This window comes from Podarcis muralis, chromosome 2, assembly GCF_964188315.1.
Source record: "Podarcis muralis chromosome 2, rPodMur119.hap1.1, whole genome shotgun sequence".
NCBI lineage: Eukaryota > Metazoa > Chordata > Lepidosauria > Squamata > Lacertidae > Podarcis > Podarcis muralis.
The window spans coordinates 34,877,787-34,896,956 of NC_135656.1; the positions used below are offsets into that span (position 1 = coordinate 34,877,787).

Genomic DNA, 19,170 nt, shown 5'->3' on the forward strand with positions numbered 1-19,170 from the left:
AGGCTACCAGAGAAAAAAGTGGAGGGCACAAGAAGACACATACTAGGAAGTCAGCTAGAATACTTTCCAAAGCAAATCCTGTGGATTCAGAAGGTTCATCATCATCATCTTCAAACTCCCAAGATAAATACAGTTTGAACCAAAGAATGGGAGATAAAGAGACTGGAAAGGACAAGTTCAAAGTCAGAGAGCGTAGACAGAACTCTTTGGACGATGATAATGAAGAGCTCTGTTCTAAGAAAGTGTTACCCACTATTGGGGAAGATCAACCTGCAGGCAAAACTAGTGACTGTCAAGAACTTCAGGAAACAGCCAGTGAAAGTGAAGGAAAGTCAGAGATCATAGCAGCAAGACAAGAGGCTGAGAATGAAGAGAGTCACTCTGAGATAGAAGAGAAAATAAAAGGGAGTGATAAAAGATATGTGGCAAGAAAAGTTACAGCAAGTGATAATGATGAGCAAAGTGGTGACTCAGACAATTGCAGTAGTAGCCCTACAGAGGAAGAGAGCAATGATGGGGAGCATGGAAATCTTTCAGAAAAAGGGAGTGGCAAAGAAGCCTCTGATTATGAGCAGAGTATACCTGGAAGTGAAGAGGAGGAAAGTGAGGTGAGCAGCTTTGCAAAAAGAAAAAGTAGAAACAAGAAAAGATCAAAGCTCCTCAAGTTTGGCTCGAACAAAAATCCTCAAGAGAACCACCAGACGGAAGAGAACATGAGTGTCAGTGACAAAACAACCACTTCCTCACTACAACTAATAAAGCACAAAAGTGAATATCGTGGTAAGACTGATCCATCCAAACAAGACATGCATTTGGAAGAGCAAACAAGCCGAGATGCAAGTTCAAGTGTAGATGCAGTAGCCTTGCTCGAAAAGAGATATAGCCATCTGACTTCACAATCCCAAATTCTGCTAAGCCTAAAAAGCAGACATAAGGATGCTAAAGCCAAACTATTGACAAGTGGCAGTTGTCCTAAGGCAGCAGAAATTGGCTCTGATTTGAAGAAGGCTGGAAGCATTCATCCAAAAAAGAGTACCAAAAAAAATGACAAAATGGTTTCCAGAGCCAAGGAGATTAAAGAATCAAGTCTCTCTACTGCTTCAAGCTCAAATGTTAACACTAGAAAGCTTTCTGTTGAGAAGAAAAAGAAAATTGGAAAAGTAACTGGAAATGTCAAAATGGCTTCAAATCAGGTCCTGGAGACAAGAGAGGAAGAGGAGTTAGTGGAGGAACAAACTGTTGAAGATGCTGCTGGAAAAGGCACAATCTCTTCTAAGCAAACGAGATCCAAATCTCTACAAACCCTTTCAGCGTTTAAGAAAGTGACCCATTGGCTTAGCCATAAGCCTCCCAAGAAAGCAAGCTTGAAAGATCGCTTCTTACGCATAGCACATGCAGTTGGCCTTTCAGGATGGCTCTTCAAGAAATTTGGCAAGAAGAAGAGCAATAAATCATTTGGATTCAGGAGAAGAATGGTCATTCGGGTTGTTGGCACTGTTGGGCTGGCCAAGAGATGTGGCAGGCCTTTCCATGACTCAACGGGGGAGCAAATGAAGAAGAACTTGTGTAAAAAAGGGTCTTCCTGTTCCTTGTTAGAATGTGATCAAACCGGAGATGAAGATACAGTTGTGAACAAAGAACTGGAAGACGGAGCAAAACCTCTGCTGATGAATCTCAGTGGACAGTCCGAGGAAGAGAAAAGCAGTATCACGGATGCCAAGTTTGCCATTGTGTTCCCCAGGGTTCATCAGTTGGTGAAGTCCAAAAATGCTTCTCTTGAAATTGACTGTAGTGGACCACAGCTGCAGTCATGTGACCAACCAAGCAGGAAAACAGTAATATCTGTCCAGCCAGATGCTAAATTGCAACATGAATATTCTAAGCCAAATGGCCAAAGGAATAGTCAAGTGCTTCCTTGCAGTCCTCAAGCTGATGTATCTATACCAGGTATGTAAAATCAAGCTAATCCTAAAGTAAGGTAAAGGGACCCCTGACCGTTGGGTCAAGTTACGGCACTCATCTTGCTTTACTGGCCAAGGGAGCCAGCGTACAGCTTCCAGGTCATGTGGCCAGCATGACTAAGCCTCTTCTGGCAAACCAGAGCAGCGCACGGAAATGCCGTTTACCTTCACGCCAGAGCAGTACCTATTTATCTATTTGCACTTTGATGTGCTTTCAAACTGCTAGGTTGGCAGGAGCTGGGACCGAGTAACAGGAGCTCACCCCGTCGCGGGGATTCGAATTGCTGACCTTCTGATTGGCAAGCCCTAGGCTCTGTGGTTTAGACCACAGCACCAAAAAAGCCATTAAGTTGCTTATGCCACATAATAAAGACTCTTAAGAAAAAGGCAGGTCTTTAATTATGCTCCATTTCCCCCAAATATAGTCCTCCATGTACCTTCCTCTCAGCTTTCCTGCAGTACCTTTTCCCAGTCAATGGCCATGTCTATTCTATAACTTCAGTTTGTAAGCCAGGAAATGCTGCATTAGTTTTCCCTTACTCAGCCTTACGCTATATATCTCCCCCCCCCCCCCCCCATTTCTCTCATTTCTTAAAAACAGACAATGAAAAAATGGGGAGAAATCCTCTGGGCATTTGTTGTAATAATGATTTTGAATGTTCTTCTGTTTTTTCTTTTAACTCTAGCTGAGTTAAGAGCTGTTACCACACTACCTCAGGAGACAAACATTGCTCTTTGCCATGCTGCCATTTTGAAATCCCATCCAGTAGGCTTTTTCTGTTGAGCTGAAATTCTTGAGGGGGAATGGTGGGTCAAAACAGTGCTTTTGGTTTTCATTAGTATACATTAGTGAAGTTTTTAATATTTGAAGTTTTATTCTGTTTTTAGTGTTCTGTTGGGAGCTGCCCAGAGTGGCTGGGGAAACCTAGCCAGATGGGTGGGGTATAAATAATAAAGTTATTAAAGTTATTATTATTACTGTGATGTTCCTGTAATGATGTGCCCTTGATCCAAGAGGAAAGCAAGAACGGGTTCCTTGGATAAGAGTGAAGCGTTCATTTGCAAACTTCAAACTTGGATACCTTCAAATACAACTAGAAACGGTTGATGTAACATGTAACCTGCTCTCTTTTCTTCTAAGTTGAAGGAAGGGTGTTACAAGACTCTGTACCTTCCAGCTTGGGGGAAGATGACAAGGCAGACCTCACCCAGAGGAGCACACCAGAAACCATGGATCAAGTGCACTGGACTCAGCATCAGCCCTTTACATGTGACCCTACCGCTTGGCTGAATTCTGAAACGCTGCTCCCACGGTTCACCATTGAGAACTTAAGCAAGTGGACTTTATATAAAGAGCAGGATCTGGCCAAGTCTCCGAGGTCAAAAAAAGCATTGCAGGGAAGGTGGGAGGCAGAAGATGTCACTGAAGATGTCCTTGAGATGGACATGATGCAAAAGCAGGTTGGTGCATTCTGTGCTAGAGATCATCGTGTGGGATGTGGCTGAACTGATGTTATGTATCTCTTTGAAATGCCATTGTCATATACCTTCCAGATGTACAAAGATGAGGATTGCTACATGGAATTTGAAAAAGTGGAGGACCTTTCCAGGTTGGAGTAAGTATGGTACAAGGTGTTTTTCTGATAGAAGTGTATGAGGAAACCCAGTATCATCAGGGTCCAATCCAGGATTCAGAGTGTAGTTATGTATTGATTTACTTCCAACATCAGTAGTAAACATTTCTTCAAATTAACTGCCGGATTTTGTTTTGGGGGGGGTAGAAAAATAGGTATGTTATCAAATCAAAACCCTCAAATATAATATTTATTCCCCCCCACCCAGGGAAGTCAGCGAAAGCTCTGTGCTGCTGTGCCTGAAAAAGAGATTCCATCACAACTTTATTTATGTATGGATATTACTTTCTTAATCTCTCTAATTGATTGTCATAAGAAGTAAGTGCTTGTGTGTAAGAATGTTGAGGATGGGTGGGAGACACTGATTTCCCACATGGGGAAGAATCCGCAATGGAACCCTTTGTGACTGAATATAACAGTGCCATTTTCTTAGTGTAGAACAGGGGTTGGGAACATTTTTCAGCCAGAGAGCAATGTCTTTATCTCTCCCTCTGCTGGTGGGCCAACATGGGCAGGTGGGCAGAGCTGGCTACCTGTCTCTCACCTGACATCGTAGTAAGACCAGGGAATGCTTCCCGTTGAAGCCCTAATGGTTGCAAACCAAACCATGGGGCTTTCAAACAACCCTTCATAATTGCAATGAGAGCTGGCAGTCAGGTGGGAGTGAGCCTTGCTTGATAAAGGAAGAACTATGAGCTGTTTGATGTTGGGTGTGTGGCAGGTGGATGAAAATGGCCTCATGAGCCAGTTGGGGAGGCCTGGAGGGCCATGTTAGGTCTGCAGTCTGGAGATTCTCCACCCCTGGTCTTTACAAGAGTAAAGGGAGGGGACTTGGGTTTGAAATTCCTGCCCTGCTTTTGAGGATAAGTAAAGCCAAGGCAATGCTGTGCTTCTTCCTAGACCTACATTGGGCATATCTTGATCTGTATCAATCCTTTCAAGCCACTCAGCCTTTTTTCAGAAGATGTGGTGATCCAGTACCAGAATGGCCTGCTCTCCAGAAATGCACCGTATGTCTGCATTGTGTTTTCTCCTTGCCTTATTCTGATAATCTTATTCATGCTGCATACGAAATCCTGGCTTTCATTTGCAATCTTGGGCTCATTTCACTTGGCCAAAGTCATTGTGCCTCTCTTTGGAATTTAGGAATATGGCACAATTCTTTCACTCATTTCAGTGACAATGTTGCTATTGGATTTTATATATGCTTGCGCGCGCGCACACACACCCACACCCACCCCGTTCATCATCTCACTCAGATCTACAGTGTAATTTGTTTATGTATTTGTTTTAGATTTCTGGGGCTTGGGCAGCAAATTACTGATTTTTGTCATAGGGTTGGAGTTTTTGTCCCAGGGAAGCAGGTCACAAACAATAAGAGTGTTCTAGAAGCAAAGAACTTTACAAAGTGCTGCTAACCCATTGTGGGTTTAAATTCCCACCCAAACCTTTGATCATGTTTAGCAATGCTCATGCTAGGGTTTTTATCATAGAATACTGGTATTATTTTGAAATAAAGCTGATGTCCCCCCCCCCTTTTTAAAGCACTTTCTGAACACATGACTCCATAATGGATAGCCTGAGTGATCAATTTAGCACGGGCCTTACAAAAAGTTGGACTAGGACAAGTTATCCTTGCCAAGCTGACTTTAAATGCCAGCATGTTGTTGGTTTTTTAAAGATATTTCATCGACACTCCACAAATACACTAATTTGTAAATACTTTGCAAAAACGGAAATTACTGAAAAGAAGGTGTTTGGGTGCTGACCTTTGCACCTGAGCAGCTTCTCTAGCCGGCTGTAGCTTTTTCTCCTGTGCCCTAATGATCCTATGAAGGGTAGTCTCTCCTGTTCCTTAATTCAATCAGGGGAAAGAAAGTGGAATTGATTGTTTTCACAACACTGTGTGCTTGCCTTGCGGGGTTGCAGTTTACACAGAAATAAAACAAAAGACAAAAAGATTCCCAACACCCAATATATTTAGTAGGTTACTGTAAACTAGGTTGACTTTGAGATAGTAATGGTCAGCCTCATTTTCAAAGAGTATACAGTTGTTTGTTTGTGTTGGTAAAAGCATAAACTAGAGGGTGACCAGAGATCCACAGCAAAAAGCAGCCTCTATTCAATAGCCCTGTGTCGTAGACAGGCTTTAAGATTGTAGTGCCTTGAACTGGAATAATTTACATTAACAGTAAAAAGAGTATTTAAGAACTTGTTTAATCTTTAGATGCAACTCCTTTATTTATCCCTTCACAACAACATTGCTGTAAGGTAGACAGGTTTTAAAATTGTAATGGCCAGGCTCATATTAAATCAACAGGGTCTGGCTTATATATTTCCCATTGGGGAGATTTAAAAAAAATAATGAAACAGTTATTCACAATGACCCTCGAGGGTAGGCAACTTTTAAGTAATCTCTGGTTTCAAACCAAAAATAGAAAAAATTGTGGTTTCTGATTGCTTATGGAAAGTAATATGTAAGTGTGCTGCTGATTTAATCTGAGGCTGGCTATTGCAGTCTTAAAGGCCTGCCATGCAGGGTTGGTGTTTGTGAAGGGTTGCAGCTAAGAACTAGAAAAATCCACCTGTTCAAATGCCAGTATGCTTTGATCTGAGACTGGCTTAAACCATAGAACAACAACAACAAAATCTGTACGAGACTCATTCTGCTATTAATACAAATCTATTCTGATCACTCCAGTTTTAAATACCTTCTTATCTCACATGGCTGTATTATGCCAAAGTGCTCAGCTTTGGGGTTTTCTGCCAACCAAAGTACTGTATTACAATAGCTTGTGGAGGACTAAGTATAATGTGGGGAAGTTTTTAAGCCTCCTGGCATGCATTCCACTAAAACTAATGTTTATCGCCAGGGTACTCAAGCCAGTGTGGTGTAGTGGTTAAGAGCGGTGGACTCATAATCTGGTGAACCAGGTTCACGTCTCCACTCCTCCACATGCAGCTGCTGGGTGACCTTGGGCTAGTCACACTTCTTTGAAGTCTCTCAGCCCCACTCACATCACAGAGTGTTTGTTGTGGGGGAGGAGGGGAAAGGAGAATGTTAGCCGCTTTGAGACTCCTTAGGGTAGTGATAAAGCAGGATATCAAATCGAAACTCCTCCTCCTCCTCCTTCTTTATCTTCTTCTTCTCCCAACCTCTCTCCCAATTTCATTCTTTAACTAAAACTTTCAACCCTAGACTTAATGGCTCTGAGCCACAGCATTTGCACAATTTGGTTTTGTTAGGTTACAGGTGGGCAAGCTGCGGCCCTTGGTATAATTTTTTACAGTTCTCGGATACAACAATCCAGAGAAGGTTAAGCACAACTAAGTTCTACAGAAATCTTGCATTTATTGGAATAAGCTGCTCTGGTTTCTTTACCCTCTCGAAGGAGTGTGAGGTATGAAATGTTAATAAACATGGTCCACTTTCAGGATCTGCAACCCAATGTGGCCACTTCTGCCACAGGAATTTCCTGTCCTTCCTTACCTTACCACCCTGCCAACTCTGCTGCCTAAATATTTCAATGTGTTTGTACAAAATGTAGCTGTTGATAAGGTGTTGTGTCAATCTCTGTACAAATAAGCCTGAACTAATTTTGATGCAACTGGAATTTAGGCGGCTGAGTAATAACATGGGTTTTTTTCTCCCCGCCCCCATTTCTTTTGGTCCCCTTGCAGACATATATTTGCCATCACAGAAATGGCATATGCCTTCTCTCAGAGCTCAGAGAAAGAGCAGTGCATTGTCCTCAGGTAAGAGAGAGATAAAGGCACTTTTCCTAAGATTGTCTGAGATTTATTCTCCGTCTCCCTATTGCTTCTTCCGCACTGATGCAAAAGGGGCCCAAGTGTTATTAGGGGCATTATTCAGGCCATGTTTGTTGGGTGCTTTCCTGGAAGTAAGCAATTGAATTCAGTGGAACTTACTTCTGAGTAGAAATATGTAGCATTGTGTTGTTGAGATTTCTCTTCAGGATTCTGCTGCTTCTGTAGCCAATCTGCAGCCATGTAATACAGAGGGCCAATAGACAAGCCACCTGCTTGACTAGCACAGGCTTCCTCAACCTCAGCCTTCCATATGTTTTTTGGCCTACAACTCCCATGATCCCTAGCTAGCAGGACCAGTGGTCAGGGTTGATGGGAATTGTAGTCTCAAAACATCTGGAGGGCCGAGGTTGAGGAAGCCTGATCTAGCACATTCTTTCATTGGGACAGGAGGGGAGGAATTAGTGCTTTGGATATGACTTGCCAGCATTGGGTGTGTTCAGGAGCATCATATCCATCTTCCAAATGTGCATCTCATATTAGGACAGTATGTGGGAATCTTGGGGTGGGGGTGGGGAATCTGCCACAGTTGGTTTTCAGCATGGCGTTATTTTATGGACGAACTGCTTGCCCCTTACGATCAAACCTATTGATTTGGGTGGCCATTAACACCATGCCATTGCCATGGATGATCCACCTTCTGTCACACACCAAACCAGGTGTGGGTTAGAACCCTCAAGTCAAAGACCATGGGAAATCAAAATGTTTTGCTGAAAATACTTAACATTTGAAACCCCAGTTACTTTGAAACATGGTAATATATTGGTGGTTATACTGCCATGAAAGTTGTTATTTTTTCCTTTTTGGCTGACAAATGATCTTCTTTGTTTCTGTTTATAATAAGCAGCAGACAATGAGATCTTAATTGGATTTTTTTTTCCAAAAAAGAAAAGGAAAAAAAAACCCCAGTTCAACTGGTGATAAACTGCACTGGTGGAGAATGTGATCCAGCAACTTAAATAACAGTGACGATCTTTGCATTACACCTCCCTCCTTTTTAATGTTTTCCAGTGGACACAGTGGCTCGGGAAAGACTGAAACTGCCAAAGCGATCATCCTCTATTTGTCCAGGCTATACCAAAGGCAAGAAAGCCATGGGATAAAGCAAGTATGTGTACTATTATTTAACATTTATTTAGTGACAATAAGATGTTCAGAAGTTAGATTGTCATTGAGCACAATTAGTGCATGTTGCAGCCTGAATACTAAATGCTTGGTCTGAAAATAAATCTTAGTGAAATCTGTGGATCATGCTTCCATACAAATACATTAAAAAATGTAATGAATTCATTAGAATTTTATATCCACTTACCCTGGGAATAACCACCATTGAGCTCAATGGGACCCATGTTGTTGTTGTTTAGTCGTTTAGTCATGTCCAACTCTTCGTGACCCCATGGACCAGAGCACGCCAGGCACTCCTGTCTTCCACTGTCTCCCGCAGTTTGGTCAGACTCATGCTTGTAGCTTCGAGAACACTGTCCAACCATCTCGCCCTCTGTCGTCCCCTTCTCCTTGTGCCCTCCATCTTTCCCAACATCAGGGTCTTTTCCAGGGAGTCTTCTCTTCTCATGAGGTGGCCAAAGTATTGGAGCCTCAGCTTCAGGACCTGTCCTTCCAGTGAGCACTCAGGGCTGATTTCCTTAAGAATGGATAGGTTTGATCTTCTTGCAGTCCATGGGACTCTCAAGAGTCTCCTCCAGCACCATAATTCAAAAGCATCAATTCTTCAGCGATCAGCCTTCTTTATGGGACCCATAAGATTGTACTAAAAGTAATGTAATGTTATAGATAGATTAAAAAAAATAAGGCGGCAGCTTTAATATTAATATTGTCCTTGTCCTTACAGATATCTGATGTGTTACCCATCTTGGAAAGTTTTGGAAATGCAAAGACCATCTTAAATGACAACTCCAGCCGCTTTGGAAAGTTCTTGCATGTCCACCTAAGACAGTGAGTAAAAAAAAGGAATTAATATTTCTGTTTGAAACAGAAAAAGCATAGATAGTGGGGGATGCAAAATCAACAGTAAGGTAATAACTTTATTAGGAGCAATGTATTTTTTAAAAACTTACTGAACGTGTAAAGTTAGCGGATGTGTTAATGGAGGATATAGCCTTATCAACTATTCCTGCTGGCTCATGTTCACATACTTGGGATAGATTCCAAGGGATTACAGTCAGCTTCTCTTTGCTGTTTGAGGAATGATTGTCTGCTCTTAAGAACCGTACGGACGCACCAAGGCGTCTTGAACACAGCTTGCCTCTGTCGCATGAGAGGCTGTTCTTGGAATCATTTCCAGTGAGAGACTGGTTCTCTTGGGCTCCACCCAGAGCAAGGGAAAGAAAGGAGACAGATTGCCTTCCAGCGGCAGGAGGCATGGAGCTGAAATGGCTTACCTCAGGAATGGCAAAACTCTTGGCCCTCCAGATGATGCGGGACTCCGGTTCCCATCATCCCTAACCTCTGGATGTTCTGGCCGGGGTTGTTGGGAGTTGGAATACAACAACAACAGGAGGGCTAGATGTTCGCCACTTCTGACTTACTGTAAATCCGTTAAGAAAGAGTGTGCAAATCAGCTCTGGTCTATAAGCTGGTGCCTCTTGGGAGATGACAGTACTTCTTAATTTATTATGTAAAAGAGACTGGTGCAGTAACAACAGATTCATCTTTTGTTTTTCTTACATAAAATCTACCACGTGCCTTCATTTGTATGTCATGCTTTCATTGACCGGGTCTCACTCTGCATTTCAAACAATTAGAGGGATTTGAGAGTCAGCTGGTTTGGTTGCTATAGAATAGGGAGTTCTAAACTCCCACAGCTTTGAAATTTCAAGTATTCAGACGCCAGTTGTCAGTATTTCTCAGCATCTATTTGAATCAAAAGACCTCCGTCAGATACTTTTCCATGGGATTTCAGTGTTTTCCACAAATCACCGTTAGTTTGGGGAGCAGGAGCCTGTGTTTTAAGAATGCTGCTGAATGCCTTATTTCTTCAATGGTGAGTGTTCAAAAAATTGCCTTGCATTATTGAATAAGACCTCCCATTCCATAAAGTCTATAGTCAGGCTAGAAAATAAAACGACTCATCTTACAGGAATCTCTTCCTCATAGCGGATTTATGGTGGGTACGTCCATCTCTCAGTACCTTTTGGAGAAGTCCAGAGTTGTTTTTCAGGTAAGGAAAGTGTTCTTGCATGTCAGATGGCCGATAAATTACCCCTGTGTGCATGAGACGCACAATTCTATATTAAGTAATCCCACTTCCATGTGTGACCTGCAAACCCACATAGAGAAGAGTTTTTTGGGTAAAAGGGAATGGGATGGGGGACAGGATTTGTAGAGACCTGAGTTTGTGCTAGTGGTTTGTAGATGCTTTTGATATATTTCTCCTTTACTCTGGCCTTTGATACCTTGAGATGTAAATTTTTAGGACCCGCCCTATTCTTGTGATTGCAATTGTTGTATTTTAAATGGCTGTGATCCACTCTGGGATGGTAATGGTGATGATTATGATACCACCTACACATGATGTGGGAAGTCACATCCTCTTGAGCAAAAGCTGCACCTCCATGTGGGAAGGTAACTAGTCTACAGAAACATGGCAAACTAAGATTTTTTTGCGGGGGGGGGGTGTCTATAAACGTGGATTATCAGTGAAGTTAGACATCAGTCAGTAGTATCCTACAATCACTGTGTCCACCATCTGTACAGCTCATTTTAAAATCTCAGAAAACTGCTGGCAGTCAGCAACCTTTTTTCTCCAAAGTAGTATACAGTCATACCTCGGGTTAAATATGTTTCAGGTTGAGTGTTTTCAGGTTACACTCCGCGGCAACCCGGAAGTAACGGAACACGTTACTTACAGCTTTCGCCACTCGCGCATACGCAGACGCGCAAAATGATGTCACGTGCATGTGTGGAAGCGGTGAAATGTGGCATGCGCAAGCACGTGTTAGGTTCTACTCAGGATGCGAACAGGGCTCCAGAACGGATCCCGTTTGCATCCAGAGGTACCACTGTATTCCTGTTAAAGAGAATGATGCAGATCCACACCATACACTGATAGCACATCCCTAAAGCAGGCATAGGCAAACACAGCCCTCTGGATGTTTTGGGACTACAACTCCCATGATCCCTAGCCAACAGGACCAGTGGTCAGGGATGATGGGAATTGTAGTCCCAAAAAACATCTGGAGGGCTGAGTTTGCCTATGCCTGCCCTAAAGAATCCTGAGAACTGTAGTTTGTTAAGGTGGCTGTAGTAATAATAATAATAATTTATTTATTTATACCCTGCCCATCTGACTGGGTGGCTCCCAACAGAATGTTAAAAAAACGCAATAAAATATCAAACTTTAAAAAAACTTCCCTAAACAGGGTTGCCTTCTCAAAGTCAGATAGTTGTTTATTTCCTTGACATCTGATAGGAGGGCGTTCCACAGGGTGGGCGCCACTACTGAGAAAGCTCTCTGCTTGGTTCTCTGTCTAGGGATTGGTCCTCCAGGAAGGGAAAGCTGCTGTTCCCAGGACTCTTCAGGGCTGAGCTCCATGCTTTAAATGTGTGTTGGATGTGCTTTAAATGTATGGGTTGGGATTCAACTTGAGTCCTGATAACTAGCGCAACGGGGCTTCCACCCCTCCCCTCGTGCTCCCCCTGATATTGACTCATTGGAGTCAGAAGACCCTCCAAAAAATGTGCAGGGTGGAGGAGAAGGAGGATTGTTCTGTCTGGCAAGTGAAAAAGCCTGAGATGACAGAACAGTTGCTACAGCAGAATGTTAAATTCCTCCCATGGTGTGGATCTGCGAGGGCCACCTCCTCTTTGTTTTTTAGGGCCGAGGTGAAAGGAGCTTTCATGTGTTTTATGAGCTGCTGTGTGGTCTTCCAGTAGGACAAAAAGAGGAACTTTACCTGCAAGAGGCAGAGACTTACTTTTATCTAAACCAGGCAAGTAAATAGATGGTTTTAGAGACTCAGCTGAACCACAGCGGTGCTTGTCTTGCTTTACAGAAATAGCTTGACTCTGATGTATTTTTCCCACTCCCCAATTCTGCAGGGCTAACCCTTTTATAAGGATTTTAAATGTTTTATAAGGGGTGAAATTACTGGACTCGAAAAAGAAATCTGTACTAAAATATCTCATGGGCAGGCTGACCCATTCGTATCAATGCAATTTCATTTAACCTGCCTCTTTCTCAGGGCTTGCGGAAGTCATAGCGTGTTCTTGTTGTTGTTGTCAAAAATTTCCATACCGCCCTTCATCTGAGGATCACAGGGCAGCTGAAACAAAATGCATACAAAAGTAACAAACCAAAGCAACTCCCCCAAGAAATCCACTCTATACCTACATAATCCTTGCTGTGGAATGGCATCCGAAAGAAGGCAGTTTTTAGCACTTTCAGAATGCAGAAGCTTTAATAGACCAGAAGAGGAAGGATGTGGAATAGTTATATACCCAGTCTACAATATGCCACCTATACACCCAGTAGGTCACTGCAATCTGTGGGAGAACCTCTTCCTCATGTTCCAAAGAGCTCAGAAGCTCCAAAGTACCGTAACTTGAAGCAGGGCTTTAGGGTGGCTGCTCCCGCTCTTGCACTTTCTGGAAACAACTGAAGACATTGTTCCAACATCCCTTCCCAGGTGGATGAATAGGTCTCTGCCATTGTTGCCTTACTTGTGTGGAAGGCGATTAAATGTGAGGTGCTCATTAAGTAAAGGTAAAAGGGACCCCTGACCATTAGGTCCAGTCGTGGCCGACTCTGGGGTTGCGGCACTCATCTCGCTTTACTGGCCGAGGGAGCCGGCGTACAGCTTCCGGGTCATGTAGCCAGCCTGACTAAGCCGCTTCTGGCGAACCAGAGCAGCACACGGAAACGCTGTTTACCTTCCCGCCAGAGAGGTACCTATTTATCTACTTGCACTTTGACGTGCTTTCGAACTGCTAGGTTGGCAGGAGCAGGGACCGAGCAATGGGAGCTCACCCCGTCACGGGGATTCGAACCGATGACCTTCTGATCAGCAAGTCCTAGGCTCTGTGGTTTAACCCACAGCGCCACGCGCGTCCCTGAGGTGCTCATTACATGAGAACAAATTCTGCTGCTTGGGCTAGAGTTAAGTGGACTTGGAAACCCTTCAATGGGTGTAGTTCACATTGTAGAATACCGTATTTTTCGCCCCATAGGACGCACCGGCCCATAGGACGCACCAAGTTTTTTGGGAGGGAAATAAAGAAAAAAAATTATTTCCCCCCCAGGCGTTTGCGGGGCCGGCAGCGGGGAGAAGCGCTCTTCTCCCCACCGCCTGCCTTCAGACCAGGTTCGGGGACAGCGGGAAGATGCGCTGCGCCTCCCAGCTGTCCCCGGAGCTTGCGGGGCAGGCAGCGGGGAGAAGCGCTCTTCTCTCCGCTGCCCGCCTTCAGACCAGGTCTGGGGACAGCGGGAAGATGTGCTGCGCCTCCCAGCTGTCCCCGGAGCTTGCGGGGCAGGCAGTGGGGAGAAGCGCTCTTCTCCCCGCCGCCCGCCTTCAGACCAGGTCCGGGGACAGCGGGAAGACGCGCTGCGCCTCCCCGCTGTCCCCGGAGCTTGTGGGGCTGGCGGCGGGGAGAAGCACGCGTCTCCCCGCCGTCAGCCTCCAAACCACATCGGGAGACAGAGGGATGGCGGCGTTCCGCCTCCCCACTGTCCCCCGACCTTGTGGGGCTGGCACTGGGGCTCTCCTGAAGCCTGGAGAGTGAGAGGGGTCAGTGCGCACCGACCCCTCTCGCTCTCCAGGCTTCAGCGAAAGCCTGCATTCGCCCCATAGCACGCACACACATTTCCCCTTCATTTTTGGAGGGGGAAAAGTACGTCCTATAGGGCGAAAAATACGGTATGTTGGCAACCCAGGTCTAACCTCTTATGTACTTTGAAAATAGCCCCTCATTCACAAAAATCCAGAGTTTATGGGCTTCCTACCAGGAAGCGTAAGTATTCCCAGGGCAAGTTCATTCCTAACTATGCAAACTTGTGTTGACTCTCAAGGGCCGAGTGTGTGAGCTTCCAGGAAAGCGGGATGATCACGATTTTCTGGTCTTAATTAAGGCTCTCCAGATGATAGGTCTCTCCAGTGACCAGCTGAACTCCATCTGGGCAGTGCTCTCTGGCATACTGCAGTTGGGAAACATCTGTTTTACATCCTGTGAGGTATGTTGCATCTTTGCAAAATCAAGGTGTTATTAGCAATACCACCTGAGCCCAGTAGAAATGGCCCTGGGACATTTTTTTTTCCATTTAGGGTGCCTCTGAACAGTCAGTATTTTGTGTATGGCAGCAGGGGGATTCTAGAGCTAACCAAAACCTTAGGATTGCACAGTTAAAAGTGCATTAAAGAGCTCTAGTGCAACAAATCCAAAAAACAGACTTTTTGCAGTTAGGAAACTGATGAGGAAATGTACTGAAAAGTGTGGGATTAAATAATTGTTAACCACAGGAAGATACATAATCCCTGCAGATCAAGACAGATGCTTATTGTCATCTAACCACCCCACAGAGAAACTGGAATAAATGCTCAAAAAAGACCCAATGTGTTCTAATCTCCAGTTAGGCATTTGCAAGAGATGATGATGATTTAGGTAACCTAATCCAAAACTAAGGAAGATCTTAAGAGTTTTAGGAATACTGACACCCTGTGAAATGACTACATTGCACAGTGCGGTCTGTGTTCTTGGATGTCTTAAGGATTGAAATTTTGGTGTAAATAATGTCCTCATTTCATATCTTCCTCTCTCTTTGTATACACGACCATCTAGAAAGAATCCTCTGAGTTTGCACTCATCCCCAGTGAAACGGAAATCCAGATTGTTGCCAGTTTGCTGCATATTTCAGCAGATCTTCTTCAAAGGGCCATCACCCACCAAGTCACTGTGAGCATCTCTTTGTCTTGTTGGCACGTCTTACTTCTTCTCATCATGCTTTTCACAGAGGAGGATTTTGTGTTTAAGTGATATGGATTGTGTTGTGTTGTGGGAACAAGATACAAGAACCTATCCGCCTGCCTTCCCTGTGGTTTATCTGCAGTGGGATCAGAAAAGAATGTCTACTGGTAGCTGGCTCCACTGTGCCATCTATTGTACATTCGTAGGACTGTCCTATCTTGCAAGCACTCTTTTTTTTATATGCCGATGTAAATGTCTTTAGGAAAACTAATAAACTCCTTTGATTTTCCTAGCTGGAGCATAATCAAACAGTCAAATTGGGATTTTGGTTTGGTTCAGGTTTAAGCCTTCACTCGCATTAAGCATGTTTAATTTGGTTCTAGCCAATAAAGCAAAATAATGTGAAAAGCACTTGCTAGATTTGATGGTGCGTTAGACTTGAGTAAATACGGTATTTTCAAAACAAGGTGAAAAGGAATGCATGTTTTTCATCTTGGTGCAGATTATATCAGTTTATGGGTACAAACATGAATGCCTACAGATGAAAAGAATGAAGAAAGATTAGAGCTTTTGTATTCCAAAGACTCCTGAGCAGAAATCTTTATAATACAAAGTGATTGAAATTGCCCAAAAGCTCCTATTTTGAGAAATTAAAATGCCACCAGTCTCTATATCTAACATTTCTCTCTCCTCAGGAAACATGTTATGACCGGATATTCACTCCATTGTCAGTAGAAAGTGCTATAGATGCCAGGTAACCTTCATTGCTTTTATCTGTCTGGTGCCTGTCTGCTAGCTTTTCATCCAAATAACAATATTTTCTGTTTGTTTCTTTAAAAATAAAATTGCTCTCTCTCCACTTCTTCAGGGATGCAATCGCCAAAGTTTTGTATTCCCTGCTCTTTGAGTGGCTGCTGATGAAAATCAATGAGTGGCTGGCCCCGTTGGAAATGGACAGCACTGTTGGCATTGTTGACATATATGGCTTTGAGGTCATTTCCTGTGTTTACAGTGTCTTTGAGGGCAGCTTTCTGTTTTTGCCCTGTGCTAGTGTATGCATGAATGCTGACGACAAGTCTTCTTGAAGTTGCTTGTGGAAAATATGCTGGCAGGTGCTTTTCCATGCAGTCTCCCTTGATATTTGCTATGTAGGATCAGTTGGCATGTAAGCATTGGAATCGTCTGCAAAGCAGCCACACAAAATTGGGAGCATTGGCAGTTTGTCTGTATTGAAGGTCTGGGACACAGTGGGCAGCACTTCCAGAGATCTGGTTATGATTGGTTTAATGAGCACTCATGAAGGCTTGTCTCTGGCCACTATGTAGCATACCCTCCTCACAAGTATTTAGGTCAGAGCAGTTTTGCTTCTCCCTCTCCACACCTCTGTAGTTCTAAAATAGTACTGATGAATGGTTCCTTTTGCTACAAATGCACGTATGATATATATCGCTTTCTCTCTATACTGTCTTCTCACTTTGGAAAATTTGGGAAATTCAAATGCCCACCAGAAAGAACAGTGCAGTGGAGAGGAGGCGCATATGGACTGTTTCTCAGATCCATAAACTTGTAGTATTTCCAGGGCAAAACTACTGTGACGGCCAGCAGGTTGTAGACAAGAGTCCTACCAAGTCTCAGCCTTTAAAATTGGTTAGCGCTATATGCTGAGACTATGAGGGTCTGTTGCCATTTTCTTCTTCTTCATGCAAGGTGCCATCTGCCACTTTCCTTGTGGACTTTGTGTACCGGAAGCAAAAGAGGTCTGTGTCTTTCTTTCTATCCACAGGATCTCGGGGTGAACAGCCTGGAACAGCTGTGCATTAACTTTGCCAATGAACACCTCCAGCACTTCTTCAGCAGAATAGTCATCACCCAAGAGGAGGTAAAATATAAAGCTAGGCACATGTAGGTAGGTGCACAACTTGTCCAGGAGCAAAAGAGGGAACCATTACATTGCACAGAGGCAGCTTTGTGTTATTGCGAAATTGTGAAAACACAAGTTGATAAAGCAAAAATTCACAATACATTCGTGGGTCTGAATCCTTAACCTGTTTTCATGATTCATTGTGCCTGGTTGGGGCCAATTTCATGCATAGATCTTGTCTTTTAGTTTGTGAGCACTCGGAATAAAGGCACAAAGACTTGATATGTATACAGCTGGCTCCAACCAGCATCACTGAATCATGAAAACAGACTCCTCCTTATCAACCTGTCTTCTCATAGCTTTCCTACCTCTCATGCAAATGTTTTTATACAAAGAGTGTGTTTTTGTATGTATTGTGCGGAAAAGATACCTGAACCATAGATTAAGAAATAGTTTACAGCAGAGTTTTCCAAACTTTTAATGTTGGTGATGCACTTTTTAGAAATGCATCATTTTGTGACAAATTCAGTTTTACTAGCAAACCAGAGGCTAAACTAATCCCTTTCCAGCTCCAGGAGGAGCGTGGGAAGTGTTCATGTGACACACACACTGCAGTTGATGCACTAATGTGTCGCTGCACACAGTTTGGTAAAGCTCTGGTTTACAGAAAGACACATTTGATATTATGGATGCAGGCTTCGTTTGAATTATCTTTGACCACTAGGAGGAGTATGCAGAAGAAGACCTCATCTGGAGTCCTGTGTCCAAGATACCCAGCGAGTCCTGCCTGGATCTGATAGCTGCAAAGCCCCATGGGATTATGTGCATCCTGGACAATCAGACTTTACTATCACAGGTCAGGAGTTCATTAGATCTCCCTTTCATATTTGCATGTCGGGTCCGGGGGTGTTTTTGTGACGGATGGTTTGTAGAGAAGGAGCAAAATGAGTGCTCTCAAAGAGGGTTCATGAGTGCCTCTTCCTCAGAATGTTATTTTTCTTACATTGGATTTTGTTGAAGTGTTACAAGAGGTAGGTTATACCTAGATCTGATGAGCAACACACACACACACACAGAGAAAGTTTGACAAGAGTTGTTAATCAGATTTGCTGCGTGTACGTGGGTGACACATCAGCGCCTGTAAAGGTAAGGGACCCCTGACAGTTAAGTCCAGTTGCAGATGACTCTGGGGTTGCGGCGCTCATCTCCCTTTACAGGCCGAGGGAGCCGGCGTTTGTCTGCAGACAGTTTTTCTGGGTCATGTAGCCAGCATGACTAAGCCGCTTCTGGCACAATGCAACACTGAAACCAGAGCAGCGCATGGAAACGCCATTTACCTTCCCGCCAGAGTGGTACCTATTTATCTACTTGCATTTTTTGGTGTGCTTTCAACCTGCTAGGTTGACAGGAGCTGGGACCGAGCAATGGGAGATCATGGGGATTCGAACTGCCAACCTTCAATTGGCAAGCCCAAGAGGCTCAATGGTTTAGACCACAGTGCCTCCCACGTCCACAAAGCAAACACACAAAGTATGTACAACAGACACTCATCTCTAAACACCAGCAGATGCGCGTCAGGGAGCCCTGATTGGGTTGGTCTGGTCTGTACCATGTTTGCGTGTTATGGGCATTCAACACAGGCATATGCTGTTCCAAATATGTGTTTGCAAGCATGTGTGCCAAGGGGGCGACCATCATGCTTTTGCCAAATTTAACAGATTCCTACACGACAATCTCAAAAGCCAACTGCTCTTCTGGCAGAAACCTTAATAATTTAAACAGAGTGTGTGTTGGTGCAGTTGTCTAGTCATTTGGCCTATTTTGAAGGCATTTTCCAATTCCCTTGAGATGACCATCTGCCAAAAAAAAAGAAAGTTGGAAGTTGGCAGTCATGATAAAATAGAACAGCTGTGGACATTATTTAATAAATATTTGCTTTCTAGATTTCTGACTGCTCAGCTGGTATTCA

The 19,170-nt window shown here is 43.8% G+C and overlaps 2 protein-coding genes across 3 annotated transcripts in view; both read left to right on the plus strand.

Annotated features, from left to right (window-relative positions):
- The first annotated feature begins 4 nt into the window (after window positions 1–4).
- Window positions 5–17,945, plus strand: LOC114590616 (uncharacterized). Of its 2 annotated transcripts, XR_013391831.1 has the most exons (15): window positions 5–1,947; window positions 3,103–3,422; window positions 3,516–3,577; window positions 3,804–3,867; window positions 4,496–4,605; window positions 7,277–7,351; window positions 8,435–8,531; window positions 9,273–9,376; window positions 10,538–10,601; window positions 12,259–12,372; window positions 14,448–14,609; window positions 15,215–15,328; window positions 16,036–16,094; window positions 17,124–17,219; window positions 17,926–17,945. XR_013391831.1 is itself a non-coding variant. In XM_077924203.1 (14 exons), exons 1-14 carry the CDS (start codon window positions 147–149, stop codon window positions 16,423–16,425), a joined length of 3,363 nt encoding a protein of 1,120 aa, XP_077780329.1. In that variant the 5' UTR covers window positions 5–146; the 3' UTR covers window positions 16,426–17,093. The 2 variants fall into 2 exon arrangements, 1 of the variants encoding a protein (XP_077780329.1); XM_077924203.1 differs by lacking the exons at window positions 17,124–17,219; window positions 17,926–17,945 and adding an exon at window positions 16,209–17,093.
- The window catches only part of LOC114590615 (unconventional myosin-XVB-like), a 75,558-nt gene continuing 74,317 nt past the window's right edge, over window positions 17,930–19,170 (plus strand). The window contains exon 1 of the mRNA XM_077924201.1: window positions 17,930–18,057. Within this exon, the coding sequence (XP_077780327.1) occupies window positions 18,022–18,057 (36 nt within the window). The 5' untranslated portion in view covers window positions 17,930–18,021. The remainder of the gene's footprint in view (window positions 18,058–19,170) is intronic.

Coding starts and splice junctions, on each gene's coding strand:
- LOC114590616 (XM_077924203.1), top strand. CDS start 147: ATGGGAGATAAAGAGACTGGAAAGGACAAGTTCAAAGTCAGAGAGCGT. Junction 12,373..14,447: donor CTTACTTTTATCTAAACCAG/GCAAGTAAATAG, acceptor TTGACTCTCAAG/GGCCGAGTGTGTGAGCTTCC. Junction 16,095..16,208: donor GAAAGTGCTATAGATGCCAG/GTAACCTTCATT, acceptor CCACTTCTTCAG/GGATGCAATCGCCAAAGTTT.